Raw genomic sequence first — 24,401 nt, 5'->3', positions numbered from 1 at the left:
AAACAGTAACAGCGGGGTGAGTTCCCCCCTGGCTGTGATCCTTGAAAAATTGGTGGCAATGGAGGGATCTGCATGATCTCTCTGGTGTCATCCTCGACAATTAAAGATTAAATTGTTAAAACATTAAAAGTTAAAAAAAATTGCATCACCTGCTTTTTTACCTCTATCAAAACTGAACAAATTAAGAAACAAAAACCATATTTGGGACAGTCCAATTTATCGAAATCTAAAATTAGGATATGCAAAAGACAAAATAAGGCTGTGTGCACATGATGAGTTTTGGTGCGTGTTTGACGCTGCATATTTTTGTTGTTATAGATCCAGCAACTTACAGTTCCAGGCAAGTGGATGGGATTTATAGAAATCTCATGTTCACTGTGCTATTTTTTTACTCAGCGTAAACTGACCTGTGGTGCGTTTTTTAAATCCGCAACAGGATTTACAATCCTGTAAATTTCTCTTGCGGTTATGCTGTGTTTTATGTGCAGATTTTCCCCATAGACTTACATTAGATACAGAAAATCCACAAGCAGAAATCAGGGCGGAATGGAACTAAAAATGCCTGTGATACGACAATATCAATAAAGTTTTGTCAAAGCTAAATACCAGGAAGTATCAAAAACAAAGCAGCTTTATTTGAAACATGACATACCAAAAAGCATCACGTTTGTCAAAAACAGGATAAATGCATTTTTTTTAAAATGTGCAATCAAAAACGCAATTACAAAAGCAAGTAACCTAATTTACTTAATAAGTGCAGAAAATCTGCAACATCAAGAACTCATCAAATACTCATTGTTGCAATGTAGCCTAAAGACAAAAAAAATGCCAGAAATATGTTTTTGGGGCAGCACCTCTCCCTAAGGCTGGGATCACACATGCGAGAAATACGGACGAGTCTCGCATGTTAATACCCGGCAATGCTCAGGAGTGGAGTGTGCGGCCACATAGCAATACATGCAGCTGCACGCTCCGCTCGTGAGTGACGCCGGCAAAGCCAGGTATTGACATGCGAGACTCGGCCGTATTTCTTGCATGTGTGATCCCGGCCTCAAACTGCATTAAAAGTCAATCAAAAACATTGTTTATACCCCAAATTGGTATAAAAAAATCCATCAGATCATTACACAAAAAAACAAGCCCTCCCACAGCTCAATCAATAGAAAAAATATTACGGATCTAAGAAAATTACACAAAAACAAAACTTTTCTTTTGACATAGTCTGATTTATTTCACACTAATATTTGCATTTATGCAAATTTGGAATTACCATTTTACTGACCTGAAAAATCATGCTGCTGGGTTATTTTTACCATACAATGAGCTCTATAAAGGCAAAACAACAAACAATGATTTGAGTTGTTTTTTTTATTTTTGCATTTCATGCCCAGGTGAAATTTATCCTTTTCTTCAATACATTGTATGGTAAAATGAATGGTGTCAATCAAAACTGCAACTCGTCCCGCAAAAAATAAGCTATCATACTGCTGTATCGATGGAAAAAAAACCAAACACTATAGCTCTTGGAAGAAGGGAGAGGAAATATGTGAACGTAAAAATAAAAACTGGCTGTGGAGACAAGGGGTTAAACATGTTTTCTATGACTGCAATACAGCAATGTGAAAACGCAATAAGAAAGGGAATGATTCTGATTACAGAAAATTGCTGTGTATGAAATTTCCTAATATCCAAGCATAGAATTTTTTTTACTTAGTTTTGTTCTGTTCGTGTGACTAGGGATACAAGATTACTATTCCAATTACATTCTATACGTTACATTCTATAAGCAATTTCACTTTTTCCCAATATCTTGAACTAAAATTTTAGCAGTTAGTTACCATAATGAGAATGAAGTCCGGTTAATTTAGATATTCAACATGAGCATTGATTTTAGTGCTGCATAAATTGGAACTATTATGGGTAATGATAAACTATACCATCTTGTGTTGCATCTTCAAAACAGTAATTGGCTTTTTCGAAAGTACATCAGCATTTTCTATCCACTTTTATCTAATTACAGAGTAAAATGACCCAAATGCTCCTCAAATAACATGAAACACTAATGCAAATGTGTCTTTAAGGCATTTTTTCTCAAATTCTTAAATCGTTAAAGAGAAACCATAATTTTGTTTAATTTTTTCCTAATGTAAGAAAACATGTAATTTTATTATAATAAGTTATAAATAAGAATTATAAAGTAAGCAATTTGATATATTTTAATACAGAAATCTGCTTCTTTTCCTGGACTGATCATTCATTTTCAAAATTCTCAATTGACGGGTAAAATCTGTATTCAGCAAAGACAGTTTTTTTGCCATTACTGAGATAGGAAATGACAGTTGGTGCTTATAAAATTCTGTGGAGGGTGGAGCTAGAGGCAGACACAGATATTCCACTGCTAGTTCTCGTGAAGCAATTAACAGTGTTTCTTCACAAATAATGAAAAAATATACATTACAGTGCTGCACCAAGTGCAATGCTCTATAATCTGGCTTGATAAAGAAGTACTGTTATTTGTGGAAACCACATCTTAGTGACAATAAAAAAAATCTGACAAGTTGTCATAAAAAAAAAACTGTAAAGAACTGGAATAGGAGAAAATAAATTTAGGGGGTGAGTCAGCGTACATTGTTTTTTTTAAAAATAGGACTTGAAATATTTGTTACACTGAGGTATGATAACATTTTGTAATGAGAGATAATAGATATAATATACCTATATTGCATACATGTCAATTAGAGGGAGGATCAATTGAATACCTAAAGTACATCCTCACATGCCACAAAAGCATATGATGAAAATATGGTTCTGCACCAAAGAATAGCAATAGATCCTACACAGAAACCTGCATAGAGAACTAGAAAGATAAATAATATATATATTCTTTATTAACCCCTTTACCCCCAAGGGTGGTTTGCACGTTATGGACCGGGCCAATTTTTACAATTCTGACCACTGTCCCTTTATGAGGTTATAACTCTGGAACGCTTCAACAGATACCGGTGATTCTGACATTGTTTTCTCGTGACACATTGTACTTCATGATAGTGGTAAAATTTCTTTGATATTACCTGCGTTTATTTGTGAAAAAAATGGAAATTTGGCGAAAATTTTGAAAATTTCGCAATTTTCCAACTTTGAATTTTTATGCAATTAAATCACAGAGATATGTCACACAAAATACTTAATAAGTAACATTTCCCACATGTCTACTTTACATCAGCACAATTTTGGAACCAAAATTTTTTTTTATTAGGGAATTATAAGGGTTAAAAGTTGACCAGCAATTTCTCATTTTTACAACACCATTTTATTTTAGGGACCACATCTCATTTGAAGTCATTTTGAGGGGTCTATATGATAGAAAATACCCAAGTGTGACACCATTCTAAAAACTGCACCCCTCAAGGTTCTCAAAACCACATTCAAGAAGTTTATTAACCCTTCAGGTGCTTCACAGGAATTTTTGGAATGTTTAAATAAAAATTAACATTTAACTTTTTTTCACAAAAAATTTACTTCAGCTCCAATTTGTTTTATTTTACCAAGGCTAACAGGAGAAAATGGACCCCAAAAGTTGTTATACAATTTGTCCTGAGTACGCTGATACCCCATATGTGGGGGTTAACCACAGTTTGGGCGCATGGCAGAGCTCGGAAGGGAAGGAGCGCCATTTGACTTTTCAATGCAAAATTGACTGGAATTGAGATGGGACCCCATGTTGCGTTTGGAGAGCCACTGATGTGCCTAAACATTGAAACCCCCCACAAGTGACACCATTTTGGAAAGTAGACCCCCTAAGGAACTTATCTAGAGGTGTGGTGAGCACTTTGACCCACCAAGTGCTTCACAGAAGTTTATAATGCAGAACCGTAAAAATAAAAAATCATTTTTTTTCACAAACATTATCTTTTCGCCCCCAATTTTTTATTTTCCCAATGGTAAGAGAAGAAATTGGACCACAAAAGTTGTGGCACAATTTGTCCTGAGTACTCTGATACCCCATATGTGGGGGTAAACCATTGTTTGGGCGCATGGGAGAGCTCGGAAGGGAAGGAGCGCCGTTTGACCTTTCAATGCAAAATTGACAGGAATTGAGATGAGACGCCATGTTGCGTTTGGAGAGCCACTGATGTGCCTAAACATTGAAACCCCCCACAAGTGACACCATTTTGGAAAGTAGACCCCCTACGGAACTTATCTAGAGGTGTGGTGAGCACTTTGACCCACCAAGTGCTTCACAGAAGTTTATAATGCAGAACCGTAAAAATAAAAAATCATTTTTTTTCACAAAAATTATCTTTTCGCCCCCAATTTTTTATTTTCCCAATGGTAAGAGAAGAAATTGGACCACAAACGTTGTGGCACAATTTGTCCTGAGTACTCTGATACCCCATATGTGGGGGTAAACCATTGTTTGGGCGCATGGGAGAGCTCGGAAGGGAAGGAGCGCCGTTTGACCTTTCAATGCAAAATTGACAGGAACTGAGATGAGACGCCATGTTGCGTTTGGAGAGCCACTGATGTGCCTAAACATTGAAACCCCCCACAAGTGACACCATTTTGGAAAGTAGACCCCCTACGGAACTTATCTAGAGGTGTAATGAGCACTTTGACCCACCAAGTGCTTCACAGAAGTTTATAATGCAGAACCGTAAAAATAAAAAATCATTTTTTTTTCACAAAAATTATATTTTAGCCCCCAATTTTTTATTTTCCCAATGGTAAGAGAAGAAATTGGACCACAAAAGTTGTGGCACAATTTGTCCTGAGTACTCTGATACCCCATATGTGGGGGTAAACCATTGTTTGGGCGCATGGGAGAGCTCGGAAGGGAAGGAGCGCCGTTTGACTTTTCAATGCAAAATTGACAGGAATTGAGATTGGACGCCATGTTGCGTTTGGAGAGCCACTGATGTACCTAAACATTGAAACCCCCCACAAGTGACACCATTTTGAAAAGTAGACCCCCTAAGGAACTTATCTAGAGGTGTAATGAGCACTTTGACCCACCAAGTGCTTCACAGAAGTTTATAATGCAGAACCGTAAAAATAAAAAATCATTTTTTTTTCACAAAAATTATATTTTAGCCCCCAATTTTTTATTTTCCCAATGGTAAGAGAAGAAATTGGACCACAAAAGTTGTGGCACAATTTGTCCTGAGTACTCTGATACCCCATATGTGGGGGTAAACCATTGTTTGGGCGCATGGGAGAGCTCGGAAGGGAAGGAGCGCCGTTTGACTTTTCAATGCAAAATTGACAGGAATTGAGATTGGACGCCATGTTGCGTTTGGAGAGCCACTGATGTACCTAAACATTGAAACCCCCCACAAGTGACACCATTTTGAAAAGTAGACCCCCTAAGGAACTTATCTAGATGTGTGGTGAGCACTTTGACCCAATAAGAGCTTCACAGAAGTTTATAATGCAGAGCCGTAAAAATAAAACAAAATTTTTTTCCACAGTTTTGTATTTTCCTGAGGGTAACAGGAGAAATTGGACCCCAAAAGTTGTTGTGCAATTTGTCCTGAGTGCGCTGATACCCTATATGTGGGGGAGAACCAGCGTTTGGGCGCATGGGAGGGCTCGGAAGGGAAGGAGCGCCATTTGGAATACAGACTTAGATGGAATGCTCTACAGGCGTCACATTGTGTTTGCAGAGCCCCTAATGTACCTAAACAGTAGAAACCCCCCACAAGTGACCCCATATTGGAAACTAGACCCCCCAAGGAACTTATTTAGATGTGTTGTGAGAACTTTGAGCCCCCAAGTATTTCACTACAGTTTATAACGCAGAGCCGTGAAAATAAAAAATCTTTTTTTCCCACAAAAATTATTTTTTAGCCCCCAGTTTTGTATTTTCCCATGGGTAACAGGAGAAATTGGACCCCAAAAGTTGTTGTCCAATTTGTCCTGAGTACGCTGATACCCCATATGTTGGGGTAAACTCCTGTTTGGGCACACGGGAGAGCTCGGAAGGGAAGGAGCACTGTTTTACTTTTTCAATGCAGAATTGGATGGAATTGAGATCGGTCGCCATGTCGCGTTTGGAGATCCCCCTGATGTGCCTAAACAGTGGAAACCCCCCAATTATAACTGAAACCCTAATCCAAACACACCCCTAATCCTAATCCCAACGGTAACCCTAACCACACCTCTAACCCAGACAAACCCCTAATCCTAATCCCAATCGCAAATGTAATCCAAACCCTAACCCTAACTTTAGCCCCAACCCTAACTGTAGCCTTAACTCTAACCCTAGCCCTTACCCTAGCCCTAACCCTAGCCCCAACCCTAACCCTAGCCCTAGCCCTAACCCTAACCCTAACCCTAGTCCCAACCCTAGCCCTAGCCCTAACCCTAGCCCTAACCCTAGCCCTAACCCTAGCCCTAGCCCTAACCCTAACCCTAGCCCTAACCCTAGCCCTAACCCTAGCCCTAATCCTAGCCCTAACCCTAGCCCTAGCCCTAACCCTAACCCTAGCTCTAGCCCTAGCCCTAACCCTAACCCTAGCCCTAACCCTAGCCCTAACCCTAGCCCTAACCCTAGCCCTAGCCCTAACCCTAGCCCTATCCCTAACCCTAGCCCTAACCCTAATGGGAAAATGGAAATAAATACATTTTTTTCATTTACTTTTATAGCGGGTTTTTTAGCGGATTTTTATGATTGGCAGCTGTCACACACTGAAAGACGCTATTTATTGCAAAAAATATTTTTTGCGTTACCACATTTTGAGAGCTATAATTTTTCCATATTTGAGTCCACAGAGTCATGTGAGGTCTTATTTTTTGCGGGACGAGTTGACGTTTTTATTGGTAACATTTTCGGGCACGTGACATTTTTTGATCGCTTTTTATTCTGATTTTTGTGAGGCAGAATGACCAAAAACCAGCTATTCATGAATTTCTTTTGGGGGAGGCGTTTATACCGTTCCGCGTTTGGTAAAATTGATAAAGCAGTTTTAATCTTCGGTTCAGTACGATTACAGCGACACCTCATTTATATCATTTTTTTATGTTTTGGCGCTTTTATACGATAAAAACTATTTTATAGAAAAAAATAATTATTTTTGCATTGCTTTATTCTGAGGACTATAACTTTTTATTTTTTTGCTGTTGTCGCTGTATGGTGGCTCGTTTTTTGTGGGACAAGATGACGCTTTCAGCGGTACCATGGTTATTTATATCCGTCTTTTTGATCGCGTGTCATTCCACTTTTTGTTTGGCGGTATGATAATAAAGCGTTGTTTTTTGCCTCGTTTTTTTTTTTTTTTCTTACGGTGTTTACTGAAGGGGTTAACTAGTGGGCCAGTTTTATAGGTCGGGTCGTTACGGACGTGGCGATACTAAATATGTGTACTTTTATTGTTTTGTTTTTTTTTTATTTAGATAAAGAAATGTATTTATGGGAATAATATTTTTTTTTTTTTTTCATTATTTAGGATTTTTTTTTTTTTTTTTTTACACACTTGGAAATTTTTTTTTTAACTTTTTTACTTTGTCCCAGGGGGGGACAATACAGATCAGTGATCTGCCAGTTTGCACAGCACTCTGACAGATCACCGATCTGTCTGAGAGCAGTGCAGCGTTACCAAGTGCCTGCTCTGAGCAGGCACTTGGTAAGCCACCTCCCTCCCTGCAGGACCCGGATCCGCGGCAATTTTGGATCCGGGACTTACTGCAGGGAGGGAGGTAGGAGACCCCCGGAGCAACGCGATCACATCGCGTTGCTGCGGGGGTCTCAGGGAAGCCCGCAGGGAGCCCCCTTCCTGCGCGATGCTTCCCTGCACCGCCGGCACATCGCGATCATCTTTGATCGCGGTGTGCCGGGGGTTAATGTGCCGGGGCGGTCCGTGACCGCTCCTGGCACATAGTGCCGGATGTCAGCTGCGATAAGCAGCTGACACCCGGCCGCGATCGGCGGCGCTCCCCCCGTGAGCGCGGCCGATCGCGCTGGACATAATATTCCGTCCTTGGGAATTAAGGCCCACCCCACATGGACGGAATATTACGTCCAATGGCAGAAAGGGGTTAAAGAAGCTTTACCATCAATGTTTTTATCCTCTTAATATATTGCAGTCATCGTATTAAATAGAACTGTGTACTTACAATTGCTCATTTTGTCTTTCTACCCAGCTAATTCTTTTGTTTGTCATTAGGTCTGACATCACGTGATTAAAAACTGACTAGATGAATTTTTCTAAGCTCTATGTAGTAATAGGAAGTCAGTTTTCCCTGTAAGGGTATGTTTCCACGGGCCGGATTACATCCGGATTAGCTGCGTGTTGAAAGCTGCGTACAGCTGCAGTGTTCAATCCGCAGTGTCTAGATGTATTACATCCGGATTAGCTGCGTGTTGAAAGCTGCGTACAGCTGCAGTGTTCAATCCGCAGTGTCCAGATGTTACAGCATAGTTGAGGGGATTTTATGAAATCCTGTCTCCACTATGCCTGCGGACACGCATCCGGCGGCCCAGCGTTTCCGGACATGCGGTGTGTCTTTTTAGACAGCAGCATGTCGGTTTACCTTGCAGTGATGCTCCGTCTCCGCAAGTTAAATAACACAGTCCTATGTATAGGGCGTGGTGATTCCGTATGTGCTCAATGAACAAATCACCGCGCGTACAGAAGGGGGCAGCGCTTTGGGCAGAGAGGAGTTTCCGCTCCGTCCAAAGTGCTGACAATACAGGCCATAGAGACATACCCTATGAGTCATAAGTCACTGCAAAAGTCACTGAAAGGGGGGAGCTGGGTCAGGAGTTAAAGAGGGGAATGATAAATGGAGGGACAAAGACTTCCTGTAGAAAAGCAAAATGAGCAATTGTAAGTACACAGTGCCATATAATATGATGATTGCAATATATTAAGAGGATAAAAACTCTGATGGGAGCACTTCTTTTAAAAAAAAAGATGCACAAATTAAAAAGTGAGTATCTCGATAAATGGGCAACACACGTAGAAAGGAACAGACAGTACAATACAATCTGTCATGATCTGCATAGTTTGTGGGATTAGGCAGATCAGAGGTTAATCTGGACGGCCTCACTATGGGATTCTGGGAGGCTTCTTATAGCCTCATTGTTTGCTCATTCCTCGTCGCTTATACTCTGACCCTTGGCCGATTGTGTTTGACCCTGTTGTGCCCGTGTCTGTACTTTGTGCCTGTGCTACTTTATGCTTGTCTGGTTCTGATCTGGTTCTGTCCCCATTTAGAGTTCTGCCTGTCCCTCTTGTACTGCGCTGCTACCTCTGTGTATGACTCCTTGCTTACGTTCTGACTATTCTCTGCTTGCCCCTTCTGTACCGAGCCGCCCTCTCCGTGTATGACCCCCGCCTGTCCGACCTGAGTTTCACTCTCCTCTACTTCAGGTTCCCTGTAGAATACTGCACTCATCTCAAGCAGCAGGACGCTAAGCTCCGCCCTCTGTGGTCACATGATCGTAGGTCCTTTTGTTCTCTGTCATGCTCAGGTCCCGTCTGCCTGAGCTTTCCCTGCAGCATCTGACCCCGGGCTCTCCCGCAGTGTGGGTGAGTCACCCTGTTCAGCCGTGGCAGTGCACTGATGCTGACAGGATCCTGATATTATAAGCGACCGTACATTTTTTAGGGTTGGGGAAAGTTGTGTTTTTTTTTCCCTGTGCAAATTAGCAGCATGGATCCCCTGCATGCTTTGGCTGATCAGGTCAAGCATTTAACCCAAATGTTCCAAAAGCTCAATATGGAACAGCACACGATGGCCCATACCCAACAGCAGTTGGTGGAAACCATGCAGGACGCCATTGTGGCAGGGTCTCCTGGTTCTGGGAGTAGGGATGTATCTGTGGTATTCTCTGAATCTCCAATCAAATTACCTGATTTCTTTTCATAGGATAAAAAGGAGTTTAGGTCCTTGAGGGAGGGATGTAAGTTTTTTTTCTTTACGGCCCCGTTCCTCTGCACCTGTGTTTTTTTTCTATCTTAACCACATGGGTCCACTGCATCCTGATAGTGCATTTGTTTGAGGCCTAGGCAGGTAAGCATCTCTGCCTTATTTTGCTGTTTTTTCTAATTTTTGGAGGATCTCTGAATCCTCTTTTTGTGCTCTTGCTATTTAGAATTAGGACTCATGAGCGTGGAGACCATTGTCGCGGGTCATGAGCTTCCGTATTTTGGCAAAAATATCAACTAATACCTCACATATATTTTTTTATGTGTTTTTTGCACTTTTTTCCGGGGTGCAGTTGGGCCCATTTTTGTCTTGTAAACTGTGGTGTCTGTTCACATGGGGTGCATTGTTTAGCGCTGGGCAGGCCCGCCTGATCTAATAGAAGGGTGTCACTACTAGGCTTGCCTGGAAGCTGTGCATCTCCATTGTGTGAACAGCACCGCATACAAGTCTTTTATGTGCAGCAATGTGCCAAGCAGCCACCCCCTCCATTAGTTTGGCAGGTCGAGAGTTGCTGCCTCATCGGTTAAGGTACCTTCACACATAACGATATTGTTAACGATATCGTTGCTATTTGTGACGTAGCAATGATATCGTTAATGAAATCGTTATGTGTGACAGCGACCAACGATCAGGCCCCTGCTGGGAGATCGTTGGTCGCTGAAGAAAGTCCAGAACTTTATTTCGTCGCTGGACTCCCTGGAGACATCGCTGGATCGGCGTGTGTGACACCGATCCAGCGATGTCTTCACTGGTAACCAGGGTAAACATCGGGTAACTAAGCGCAGGGCCGCGCTTAGTAACCCGATGTTTACCCTGGTTACCATGCTAAAAGTAAAAAAAAACAAACAGTAGATACTTACCTACAGCCGTCTGTCCTCCAGCGCTGTGCTCTGCACTCCTCCTGTACTGGCTGTGAGCCGGAAAGCAGAGCGGTGACGTCACCGCTCTGCTTTCCGGCTCACAGACAGTACAGGAGGAGAGCAGAGAAGCAGAGCGCAGCGCTGGAGGACAGACGGCTGTAGGTAAGTATGTACTGTTTGTTTTTTTTTTACTTTTAGCATGGTAACCAGGGTAAACATCGGGTTACTAAGCGCGGCCCTGCGCTTAGTTACCCGATGTTTACCCTGGTTACCGGCATCGTTGGTCGCTGGAGAGCGGTCTGTGTGACAGCTCTCCAGCGACCAAACAGCGACGCTGCAGCGATTCGGATCGTTGTCGGTATCGCTGCAGCGTCGCTAAATGTGAAGGGGCCTTTATGCTGCACCTGTGTTTTTTATCTTAACCACATGGGTCCACTGCATCCTGATAGTGCATTTGTTTGAGGCCTAGGCAGATAAGCATCTCTGCTTATTTTGCTGTTTTTTTTTACAATATAACATCTGGATTTTTACGGATACATTGCAATTCTGTAACAAAACTGTAAATGGTCCTGTAAATGATTAATAGCAGCTGATGCACATAGATGACAAGTGAGAAGAAAATCGCCCTACTTTTCGGGTTGAAATGGAGCAATTTTGATACGCTGATGTTACATAGTTACATGGTTATTAAGGTTGAAGGACGACTATAAGTCCATCTAGTTCAACCCATAGCCTAACCTAACATGCCCTAACATGTTGATCCAGAGGAAGGCAAAAAAAACCCCATGTGGCAAAGAGTAAGCTCCACATTGGGGAAAAAAATTCCTTCCCGACTCCACATATGGCAATCAGACTAGTTCCCTGGATCAACGCCCTATCAGTAAAGAAGGGTTAAGTTAGGTTAGGTGTACTGTCAGTATTATGCTGTTCAACCTTAATGCAGGTATTGGATACATTGATAATTTTCTTCTTCATTTACTGATACATTCACAGGTTCGTATGATTTTAAGTTAATTGCACTACATTTTACATTATAGCTCTCTAAACTTTGTGTAACAATAAAGAATCCACGGGAGAATGTACCTGTGTAATGAAGCATTTGTAAGCCAAACCTCTAAAATGATTTTACATTAAAGAAATAGAAGCGCAAATCTCAGCAATCTGTCTTTCGCCTAATATTTCCTCTCAGCAGCTCTGCATAAATCTGCTCGACTGTATCAAGCAGCTTCACACGCCTGTATATTGCTCTGTTCTCTGACGGAGGTTTATCCTTCAGATTTATGACATAGTTCAATAAAAAACGTTCACTGGAAAAGTCAACTGAAATTTATCATTAAAAACATAAATCCTCATGATTTCTGCTCTCTCCTCACCTCCACCTTCTCATTTACACAATTCATCAAGTTCATCAGTGTATGATATTCTGAAAGTAACTGTTCTACAGTCAGTCTCTAATAGACAAATCACAGTATTGGGGAGAATTTCAATAACCCCTTCATGACAGGGCCCATTTTTATTTTCTCGTTTCCGTTTTTCCCTCCCCTTTCTTCCCAAAGTCATAACTTTTTATTTTTCAGTCCACGTAGACATATGAGAGCTTGTTTTTTACGGGATGAGCTGTGCTTTAGAATGACACCATTAATTTTACCACTTATGGGAAAAAAAATTACAACTGCAGTGAAATTGTGAAAAAAAAACACAAATTCTGAACTGATTTTACAATGTACATTTTGATGTAATAATGACCACACAATATGATTCTCCTCATCAATACGATTACGGCAATACCAAACATGTTTAGTTTTATTATAGTGGTGAAAAAAAATTCTGAAGTTTACAAAAACAAAACTTTGGAGTGGTGTTGCCATTTTCCGAGACCTGTAACATTTTTATTTTCAGTCCGATTGTGGAGCTGTACGTTAGGTTATTTTTTTGCGGGGTGAGACGTTTTTATTAGTACCATTTTGGGAAACGTGACTTTTTGATCGCTTGTTACAGCATTTTTTGTTGAAGTGAGTTGACCAAAAAAAGACATTCTTGATTTTTTTTCTATTTACGGGAACTACTGATTGGGTTGTTTTTATATTTTGATAGATCAGCCTTTTCTGAACACGGCGATACCAAATATGTGTATTTTTTTATATCTTTATTTTTAATGGGAGAAGGAGTTGATTAGAACTTTTTTTATTTTATTATATTTTAAAACTATTTTTTTCTTTTTTACTGATTTTGTTAGCCCCTTGAAGATGTGATCATCTGATCGCTTGTGCTATGTGCAGCGATGCATTAGCATCGCTGCATATAGCAGAAATCGCAGTCCCCTTTGAGGCTCTGTCACAAGCTCCAGTGTTCCAACTTACAAAACAATGTTTGTCAGTATTCTGACCTTACTGAATCAGGGCCATAGTGTAAAACTAATTTACCCCTCCACAACCTATGATGTGTATATCCATCATAGGACATGTATATCCATCATAGGTTGCCCTCCCCCCCCCCCCCCGGAAAAAGGTGTGGGCTTAGCATCAGGACCTGTACCTTTTCCGGCACATGACAGTTGATCTGATCAGCTGTTATGTGCCCCTATATGCCCGATGGCCAGCGCTCATAGCAGATGAGCATTTTGCCTCAGCCCTCAAGCGATCAAAAAAAAAAGTTTTAAAAATATAAAAAATAAAACATTTTAAAGTTCAAATCATCACCCTTTTGCCTCATTCAAAATAAAACAATTAAAAAAAAAACACATTTGGTATCGTCGCGGTCAGAAACACCCGATCTATCAAGATATAAAAATAATTAATCTAATCAGTAAACGGCGTAACGAGAAAAAAAAGTCAAAGTTTTTTTGGTTGCTGCAACATTGCAAGAAAATGCAATAACATGTGATCAACACGTTGTATCTGTCATAAAATGATATCAATAAAAACATCAGCTTGCGCGCAAATAAAAAGCCCTCACCTGGCTGCAGATCCCGAATAATGTCTCGTTAAATGGATTTGTTTTTTTTTGTTTTTTTTTACAAACTTTGGATTTTTCTCACCACCTAAATAAAAAAAGAACCTATATGTTTGGTATCTACAAACTCGTAATGACCTGGAGAATCGTAACGATAGGTCAGTTTTAGCATTTGGTGAACATGGTAAGAGAAATCCAACAAACAGTTGTGGAATTGCACTTTTTTGCAATTTTACAGCACTTAGAATTTTTTTCCTGTTTTCCAGTACATGATATGGTAAAAATCAATGGTGTAGTTCAAAAGTAAAACTCATCCTAAAAAAAAAAAGCCCTCAAATGGCCATATTGATGGAAAAATGAAAACGTTATGGCTCTGGGAAGAAGGAGAGCAAAATAAGGAAACTCAAAAACGGTAATACCCTTGGTCGTTAAGGGCTTAACGCAGAATTTTTGACATTACAAAGGTTTTAAAAAGTAAAATAAATGGTAAGATGGTAAAAACAAAACAAAATCAATTCCATACAAATCAATGCCAAATTAAAACCAAGCGTCTAATCTATCCTTATTAACCTCAGCCTTTTTCTCAAGAAATATAAACCCATAAATATTCATTTGAAATATCAAATTATAATCATAAATCATCATACGTCAAGCACTGTATCTTTTTTGTCAGTCACCCAGTAATAAGCAGAGCTTATCCTGAAGTGACCTGTAGCCATTATTTATGGAGCAGTTAACTGCATCATATCCACATTTGCTGCACATTGCACCATATCTATTGTACTTTATCAGCAGTCCTTGTCAGGAAGCGAAGCACGGAACGCCTCCCCATAGGGACTCCGCATGCTGCCACACAAGGTCCTTCTGCCAGCATACCTGAGCCTAGTCACACCACTGCTATTTAGTCAATTAACAATAAGTGAAGCATAAATCTACAATAACTGCATGAATGCATTCAAGAATTGTATATAATATAGTAAGCATTACCTTTGGATATTGTTTAACTGGTATCAGTACTCTTTCTGATAGTTTTATGTTTTTGTTGCTGATAATGTCAAGGTATTTCTTTTCTTCGTCTTCTTTCTTTGCCTCAGACTCTTGAAACTTTTCTATTTCTGCAAAAAAAAAGAAAAAGGAAAATTACAACTAAGTAGGTAAATATAAAAACTTCATCACCACTTATTCAGTGTAGGCAAAGAAAGAATGACTGACAGCTTTGGTACTGGTTAGCATAGCATACATTTTAGCAGTGTAGCATATTGGAACATTTTTTATGCATCTGCTTCAGAATTCTATTGAAAAAAGTCACATCTGTTTTACAGAATTTTTATTTAATATTTAAAGTGAGTGGGTTTTGTCTGAGAATCACAGCCATTGGTACCCCAACAAATTTACCATAGTACAGAAAATGGGGAAAACTATAGAAAAAACTTATGTCAGCCTAAAAAGGCAAATATACCTTTGCCTTTCAATAAATGTATTTCTGTACCCCAGTCTCACTGTCATTAAAGCGAACCTGTGGGGGAGGATTTATGTGGTGCTCTGCTTGCATAGGCATGTTTATGGGCTCATGACAGGTTACTGATCCTCTTATCTTACATACTGCATATACTACTGTGTGGTTACAAAAAAAATTAACATTCATCAAAATGGCGCCTGCGTTGGAGCATAATACTGTCAAGGTGAAAATCTATATCTTTATACTCTTTTGTACTTTTATATTCTTATGCTGTGAAACAATAAGTTTTTCCCTTTATGCTTGCTAATGCAAATTTAACTGTATTTAAGATGGCTGCCAGTATTCACCTTTGTCCCAGATTCACTCTGCTGAAGAAGCAAGTTACACATTCCAGAAGGACAAATATCATTTCTCTTGAAATGATACTTAAAGCGACGTGGAGAAAGGAAGATTTATCAGATGATGTCAGAGCCAACCAGAAAGACTGAATACTAGATACATTGCTTAAACCCTGCATATCCCCGCCCTCTGCACACCTTCCCCCAATAGATCATATAATGTTGTGTATTAGAAAATAAAGTCAGTTGCTCTGACGTTGCTACACTATGTAGACACACGAGCATGCAATGAGTTTGAACCAGCATTTTGTCTGACTCATTCTTATCCGGTACCAATGCTTTTATTCTGATTTGGAATGACTGGTGAAGGAAGGGTATTGTCGTGACGACCCCGACAATTTGGCGCAACCAACGTGGGGCGTGGCCGGCGATCCGAGACCCCCTGGACCCATGCCTGGACGTCCGTGGACGACACCCGTAGTGGCTGACCTCGAGAACTGATCACCCTCCAAACACGGTAAGTGGAGATCACATACTATGTATGTGTCACACTTGCTAGTGTTTCAGCCATTTTTGGTTAGTCTGTGGTCTCCTTGGGTCTGGGGAGTGACCGGTCGAGTGGTGAGACCGAGCGCGATCCCGTGCCACGCTTCGAACCAGCAACTGAGAGACGTCGCACTCTATGCGTCCTCGTGTACACTACACCTCCTCCACCGGTCATTGTACTCCATTCAACCACCCTACCCGTGACTGTTGCCTAGTAGTGATAGAGTGAAAGATTGAGGAAGTTTGTGGATTGGGGGCGGCTTTGAGAAAGGGACAGGAGACGCAGCCTCTGTGATATTGTACCAACTAGGTAATTAAGACGTCCCGAGAGGGGACCACCTGTTTTTCTGTGGAGGGCTCTCACTAGGAGACCGCCTCCCGACTGGTTAGAATATCGTGACAGGGTAGACTGTTAATCACTGGTGTTCAGGGGTTAGGGACAGGATATCGAGCGCGAGGCTCTTTATTCATAACACGTCGAACGCGAGGCTCCGTGTTAGGACACAAGTGTTGTTGTCGCTGTCAGCGGCCTACTGCAGAAGGGCGTAGTATTCTGTGAGTCATGTTGCGTCTCTTATAGCAGAAGAAGTCCGGGCCCCACGAGTTAAGTGAGGATGCTGTGGAAGTCAAGACAATAGTAGAGTCACGGGAGGGCAAGAAGGCAGCCAAGAATGTTGAGAGGTTGTACAAGCATGTAGGATTGCCCTCGACAGGGAGATTGCAGCCGTCTACATGGCACAATCTCAGAGAAAAAAAGGGCATATTGAAAGATAAAGGACTGTTAGAACAAGCGCAAGCTCATCTGCGAATTGCGCGAGGTTTAAAGAACGAGGAATGGAAAAAGGTTGATGGAGAGGAAAGATGAAAGGATGCAGAGCCCGTGTTTGGTTATAAAATACCTCAATCATTAGTTTTTCTAGGGTGTTCTGGCATATGAGTTGTGTGAAGGTTTTGTAGAAATTAATTAAGTCTGAGAACTGCTGTATTCCGTTACTCTGTGTGGTTTTCCGAGACACCCGATGGCAGGGGTCAGACAGCTGCGCTGTGCCTTTCTTCTTTTGTGTTGAGGAATGCTGTAAATTCTTATCTCTGTGTTTCTGGTATGGAGGGGGCGAGTCGCTGCCTCCTCTCCTTGTGTAGTAAGAATTATTGTAAGTTTAAAGTAAAATATGGTGTTTTGTTTTAGATTGTTATGTTGAAAAAAGGAAAATTGTCTATTGCTATGAAAAAATAACTGGATGTTTTGTGGTGCAAGAAGGAACTGAGAAAGTGACTGAGATTAATGTGTTGGGAAAGCAAACAATAAGAAATTTGGTACAGGGGGGGCTCCCTGTTAGGTAATATGGTCCCTCCCCAGGAAATTAAGTCTCTTCTCCCGACTGTAAGCTCTGTGCCCCTTAACCCCAAGGCGCCAATATATCCTAGACTGCCGAGAAGTTCTATGGGCGTCTTATGGTAGTGTTTAAAGATCTGGGGTTTTCACTGTATAATAAAGCCCATTCACACGTTTTTGTGGTAGCTTTGATGTCCGAGTTTTAAATCTGAATTGAAAGAGGCAATAATGTCAGTTAGACCTGACATCGAGAATTCCACTCCGGACGATGCATTAAAAGTAGTACAAAGTTTCCAGAAGAACTTAACCCATTCTGTATCAGCAGCTGCACTCTCTAGCCCCCACCGCTCTCAGCCCCCCCCCACAGCTGCAAGGACACAGCTCGCAGCTCCATTCCTTATCAGTGGCCCACTAGACTCCAGCTCCAGCCCCCCTCCCTTACATGAATCCAGTCTCATACTCCAATATCCATTTTAACCTTGTGTCTGGAAATCTCCCTCGCCATGTTAATTCTCAGACCAAGAGCTTGTTTTAATTAGAGTAGAAGGCAGACCCAATAAATATACTTTTACAAAACCTATCCCTGTGGGACCCTTTCCCTGAAGTTACTGCTCAGTTCGTAATCTTTTCTTCATGTCCGGTAAATTTACTGGGGACAGATTTATTATCACAGTTCCGCTCCAGAGTATAATTCCAAGATGATGGTCAGATGGTATTTATGTTATATAACCCCAATGCAGATGAATATAATGAGACGTGTATCTTACACGCCCTTTCCCGATCAGTTTGAAAAAAAAAAAAAAATAGGGGGGATAGTGTCTTTAACCCTGGCAGTTAGAATATCCCTATGTCACGCTGCTTCAGTATGTGGGTAATTTTTTTTTGTTGTGTGCACAGACAGAGCAGGAAGCCATTGTTGCCACTGTTAGTTTTCACAAGTATCTGGCAGATCTGAACTGTCGGGTTTCGGCCTCGAAACTTCGGTTCTGCCTTGGTCAAGTGATATTTTTGGGTCACTGTCTCCTTCAGGGTGCCAGACACCTCACAGAAGAAAGAAAAATAGCCGTCAGCTACAAAGGATGAGACTGAACTCCAGCGTTTCCTTGGACTATGTACTTATTGTGTCAGTGGATACCGGACGCATCCCGCATAATGCAGCCTCTCTACAATGCCCTGAAAGACTGTTCAAAATATGGTGATGATTTTGGCAGATTCCACACAGGATACGCTGTTACTACGGAAGATACTGTAGTGCACGGAGCTGCACTCTCTCCCTCCCTGTCAGGACAAGAAGCAGAACGTCAGGCTCTGTCTACTGCATGTGTTCTGGCCAAAGACAGGCGGGCTAATATATACGGACTCACAGTATGCATTTGGTATTGCTCATGGTTTCAGAGCCCTATGGGCCAATTGAGGATTTGTTACTACCGCCGGGACTCAGTGAAGAATGCTGAAGCTGTTAAAGCCCTCATGGACTCAATCAAATTACCTACTCAGGTGGCCATTATCAAAGGTAAGGAGCACGGTACTATGGAACAGTCCACAGACTGGTGTTAACGCCTTTGCGGATATGCAAGCAAAAGCCGCTGCTCTCCTACCCGTTGAACTGACCATACCAGCTATGGTGACCACACGCTCTCAGCGTAAACAGTTACAAGAAACACTGACTCTACAGGAACCTGATGATCTATGCCAGACTGAGGTTTTCTACCGGACCCTGCAAGGCCGCTTAATGACGATGCAGAGAATGTCTCTAAAGGAAGAAGTGAAGCACTGGAAAGCTGATGGAGCACGTATGGACATGGTCTCTGGAAAAAGGACCAACTTGTGTGTCTCCCTAAGCGGATGTACCCTGCTATTGCCATGTGGGCGCATGGGCACACACATCGAGGTATCTGTCAGACCTGCAATCCCGGCCAACTTCAACATGTAACCCCGAAGCACCTTGCTAAGCCCGACTATCCTTTCCAAAGGCTCCAGGTGGACCTCATCACGTTGCCTAAGTCTGAAGGTATGAATATTGTCTGGTGGCTGTCGATATGTTCTCCAATTGGCCAGAAGCATTCCCCGTTACCAATGTGACTGCAAAGACCACAGCAAAGAAACTGGTGATGGAAGTTATATGCAGATATGGTGTTCCAGAAGTTGCTGAAAGTGACCAAGGCCCAGACTTTTCTTCTCATGTGTATCAGGAGGTTCTGACAATGCTTGGATCCACTGTAGCCCTCCATACTCTCCACAATCCAGTGGGAAAGTTAAGAGGCTGAACGGCACACTGAAGGGACAATTGACCAAAATGATGCAGGAGACTACGGCTCCATGGCCAGGGCTCTTACACATTCGTACTACCCCTATTGCAAAATATGGCCTGTCCCCATATGAGATATTGTTTGGTGCTAGGTTCTCAGTTGTAAATTTTCAGTCTCAGTAGTTGTCAGAAGAAACTGACTGTGCTGTTCAATATGTTATTCAGCTTAGTAAAAATGTTGCTAACACCCATGTTTTAGTTTCTTCTTTCCTTCCAGATTCAGCAGAAACCGATATTGGTCACAATTTGAAGCCTGGTGGTTTTATGGTCGTGAAAAGCTATGTCAGAAGACACGGACTAGAACCCCTGTATGACGGTCCCTACCAAGTCCTCATTACTCCTATGTCAGTAAAGCTGGAAGGAAGGCCGACATGGATCCACGTATCGCACTGCAAGCTGGTTAAACAGACTAGTAGCAAATAAGGGGACATAATGTTTTAGTTTTTCGTATTTCCATATAATAATAATATTGGTAACCGCATGGGACAGTCTAAATTCCCCAATATCCTTGAATAATAAGTTTGTAAAATTTTAATGAAAGATTAGTAGTACAGATGGGTATAGCCAATAAAATTGTCAGTTATACAAATGTGGGATAAATTGGTTAGGGCCATAGATTGTCCAGATGATCAAATTTGGGATATATTGGATATACTTAATACTACTGCCTGTGTTATGAATCTGTTGAAGGGTTTAAAGCCCACTGATTGCTCAGATTATGTCCCACTAATTCATGAAGAACCCAAACTAAAGGTCCTAGGAGGGATAACTGTATTAGATGATGATTATACCTGCTATAATTCCCACGACACTACAGGTACACCAGTAGGGGTCTTCGAGACAGGTTTCTGCAAAGAGAACAGTTCCCTAGATACTGACTTGCTAGATAATCATACACAGTATATGTACGACATTTATTGGTTATGTGGAGATGGTAAGCTCCCTCCTAGGTTGCCTAATGCCTGGATAGGTCAATGTACTCTTGTTAAACTAGCTATGCAGTTCAAGATTTTACCTTGGGATCCAGAGACACCTGATGAATATACCAGAAAGAGGAGAAGTCTCGATCAGCTCCACATGAGTTATGAAGAAAATCCATTGGTATATGTCGATGGCATTGGAGTGCCAAGGGGGGTGCCTGACCAATTTAAAGCCCAGAACCAGATCTATGCTGGCTTTGCTTCATTAATCCACAAGTGCAGATTAATAAAAATGTTGATGGGATCAATTACATATATTACAGTGAACAAAGGTTTGTCAATTTTATCTGTGATGCTTTCTAAGGTATAGTTGAGGAATTGGGCCCTAACACTAGAATGACCCTCAAAAATCGACTAGCCCTTGATATTATCTTAGCTGAGAAAGGAGTCTGTGGGATGGTGGGAGAGGAATGTTGTACCTATATCCCTCAGAACTCTGGCGTAAATGGAAAGACCATGATAGCCCTTAGAAAGATAAATGGGTTAGCAGCAGAATTAAAAACTAATGCTGGAGTAGACACATCTTTCTTTTCCGGTTGGTTGGGTGGGCTCAAAGGATTCCTTCAACAAGCTTGTAGAACTGATTGCTCTCCTTGTAGTTGGGTCGATAATCCTCTGTTGTGTTATTCCCCTGTATAAAAAAAGGTTATCACTGAGGCAACTCCGACTGGCACCTTCCTCAACCAAGAAGTAGACCCACCAGAGTACGATGGCACTGATCCAGGGGGAATCCCTAAGTACGTCCCCCTCAAGAAGTTAGACAATACCCTCTACTCTCAGATGATGCTAACAGATTTAGTTTAGGGACAGCGGGAGAACTCCATGTGAAGCTAGTGAAGGGTTCAGCTGTCTGGAGGCCTCTCGCAAGGGGAGAGCTTCTGAGGTGTCTGGATGAAGAAATCCACCTCCCCTTTCCCCATCACATGGACAGTCTCGAAGGATCTTTCTTTTTAGGAAAAAAACTTAGTGTTTAGGGGGGATTGTCAAGGTGAAAATCTATATCTTGATACTCTTTTGTACTTTTATATTCTTATGCTGTGAAACAATAAGTTTTTCCCTTTATGCTTGCTAATGCAAATTTAACTGTATTTAAGATGGCTGCCAGTATTCACCTTTGTCCCAGATTCACTCTGCTGAAGAAGCAATTTACACATTCCAGAAGGACAAGTATCATTTCTCTTGAAATGATACTTAAAGCGACGTGGAGAAAGGAAGATTTATCAGATGATGTCAGAGCCAACCAGAAAGACTGAATACTAGATACATTGCTTAAACCCTGCATATCCCCGCCCTCTGCACACCTTCCCCCAATAGATCATATAATGTTGTATATTAGAAAATAAAGTCAGTTGCTGTGACGTTGCTACACTATGTAGACACACGAGCATGCAATGAGTTTGAACCAGCATTTTGTCTGACTCATTCTTATCCGGTACCAATGCTTTTATTCTGATTTGGAATGACTGGTGAAGGAAGGGAATTGTCGTGACGACCCCGACAAAACAATGGCTAATATGCATATATGCATTTTTGATTTAGTCGTATAGTATTGTGTTCCGATAGATGCTACTGTGCAATCGCCGGTGCCATTTTGCTGGAGAAAACAACATTTGGCTCCATCAAGATGGCACCAGCGGCGCCTGAGCAGTAGCATCTATCATAAATGCATATTAGTCATTGTATCATGCTACAGGGCGGCTGGAGACGCCATTTTAATGAATGCTATTTTTTCCCCACGCAATATTCTATGCAGTATCTAAAATAGGAGACAAGTCAGTGAGGGATCGCTGACCTGTCGTAAGCCCATAAACATGCATATATAAGCAGAGCACCACATAAAGACCTGCCAATAGCCCCGCCCAGAGCACGAGAATCTTATTAACTAAAAACTACAAATAATGATTAAACAACAACCTCAAGACAGACTAAATCAACCAAGGAATACTTTTAATCAGCATAACGGCACCGACCTGACACTGTCTATAGTTTGCTGAGCAAAATCCTGCTGACAGGTTGCCTTTAAGAACAGCAAAAAAACTCTGTTTGTAAATTAAATGTGTTCCAGGACATTCAATTGTACGGACAGATGCTTGCAGGCAGGCACTATAAGTCAGGAGCAAGAACATGTGCTGGCGCATCCAAGAGACAGAAAAACAAACCTTTGGGCCCCAGGGATTTAAGATCATTTCTTCTTTTGAGAAAGTTTGTGTTTTGAGATGTTGTTTTCCTCTGAATTGCACATTTTGAAATGTATTAAATAATTTAGCAAGTTAGGTGCCTGATAACTCTGCTGCTGATCTGCGGTATGTCCATCATACAAACTACATAATAAAGGAACACAAACCCATGAATTTTTTTTCCAAAAGCTGTTATTATTTTTTCGTTTCCTTCAAACGTAATGACAATCACATAAACAGTTCCAGTTCACAGACTAATCCATCAGCATAAAATAAAATACTTGCTCTATCTTCTTTAAGGCAATTTCATGAATAAATCGTTCAAGTCACTCAGGGTCAAATAGTCTGAAATCCGTAGAACAACCCAGCTGCATGCACAACCAATTTCATGGAGACATTGTGGAGCAGGAGTTGGTGTGAAGCCGCACCAATACTACTGCACCAAATGTGAGATGTCCATGTCAGTCACCTAAACCACTCTGTTTATTGTCAATATATTTCACAAAACAATAAACACTGTATCGCTTTCCGAATGTTTATTGGCTTGCCTCTGAAAACGTAACATGCAATTCCTAAAATAGAGGCAGACACAATCATGCTTTAATAACTATTTTAAAGTGTCCGTTTTTACATTAGAAATATCTAAATACAAAAGAGAAAAAAATAAAGGGAAGTCCATGTTACGGAATCCTTTGTTAGAAAGTGGGCCAAAGGTAGAATGCTCACTTATTCGAGATGTGCTTCTACCAAGCTCAACTCTGTTTCAAGGCTTTGCCAATAGATTATCAGCTGCAGATGCTCCCATTTAGGCCGGTTTCACACGTCCAGATAATTCCGGTACTGGAATTATCCGTGTCCATATGCCCCTACGTTTCTGTGGCACATCAGTGTGGCACACGGGCGGCACACGTGTGCCGCCCGTGTGCCCACTGGGTACCATACGCACCGTGCTGGGTACCACCCGTACCCTATGGGAGGTGGAGCCGCATATTCATTACTGTAAATGAGCGGCCCCACATGACCGCATATAGGAGAAGATGCGGCCAGAACAGGAAGCAGCGTCAGCCAACGAGGGAGCTTGGTGAGTATTTTCAGAACAGCGGGGGGGCGCACAGGGGGTGGGAGGGCGGGGGGCACATAGATCTTTATTTTAAACACTATTATTCATATCTTCTCTGCAGCAAACGCTGCTGCACAGAAGATATGAATCGCAGCTTCAGCACCAGTGGGGGGGACAGCGCTTAATGTACCGCTGTCTCCTGCACGGCACACGGACTGCACACGGACAATGTTCTTGTGCGGTACGTGTTTTACATGGACCCATTGACTTTAATGGGTCCGTGTAATACGTGCGCTCCCACGAACACTGACATGTCTCCGTGTTTGGCACATGGAGACACGTCCGCAAAAAAATCAATGACATCTGCACAGATGCATTGATATTTATGTGTCTACGTGTGTCAGTGTCTCTGGTACGTGAGGAAACTGTCACCTCACGTACCGGAGACACTGACGTGT

At 41.6% G+C, this 24,401-nt stretch overlaps 1 protein-coding gene across 4 annotated transcripts in view; it reads right to left on the bottom strand.

The window, feature by feature from the left end:
• Positions 1-24,401, bottom strand: part of KHDRBS2 (KH RNA binding domain containing, signal transduction associated 2) — a 718,314-nt gene that overhangs the window by 526,586 nt on the left and 167,327 nt on the right. For all 4 annotated transcript variants that reach the window (XR_011312422.1, XM_069726705.1, XM_069726704.1 and 1 more), the window contains exon 2: positions 14,730-14,857. Coding sequence is in view for 3 of the 4 variants with exons in the window: in XM_069726705.1 (XP_069582806.1) it covers positions 14,730-14,857 (128 nt within the window). In the remaining variant the exon portion in view is untranslated. The remainder of the gene's footprint in view (positions 1-14,729; positions 14,858-24,401) is intronic.

This window comes from Ranitomeya imitator, chromosome 5 (assembly GCF_032444005.1).
Source record: "Ranitomeya imitator isolate aRanImi1 chromosome 5, aRanImi1.pri, whole genome shotgun sequence".
Classification (NCBI taxonomy): Eukaryota; Metazoa; Chordata; class Amphibia; order Anura; family Dendrobatidae; genus Ranitomeya; species Ranitomeya imitator.
This window is presented reverse-complemented; position numbering and strand designations above follow the sequence as displayed.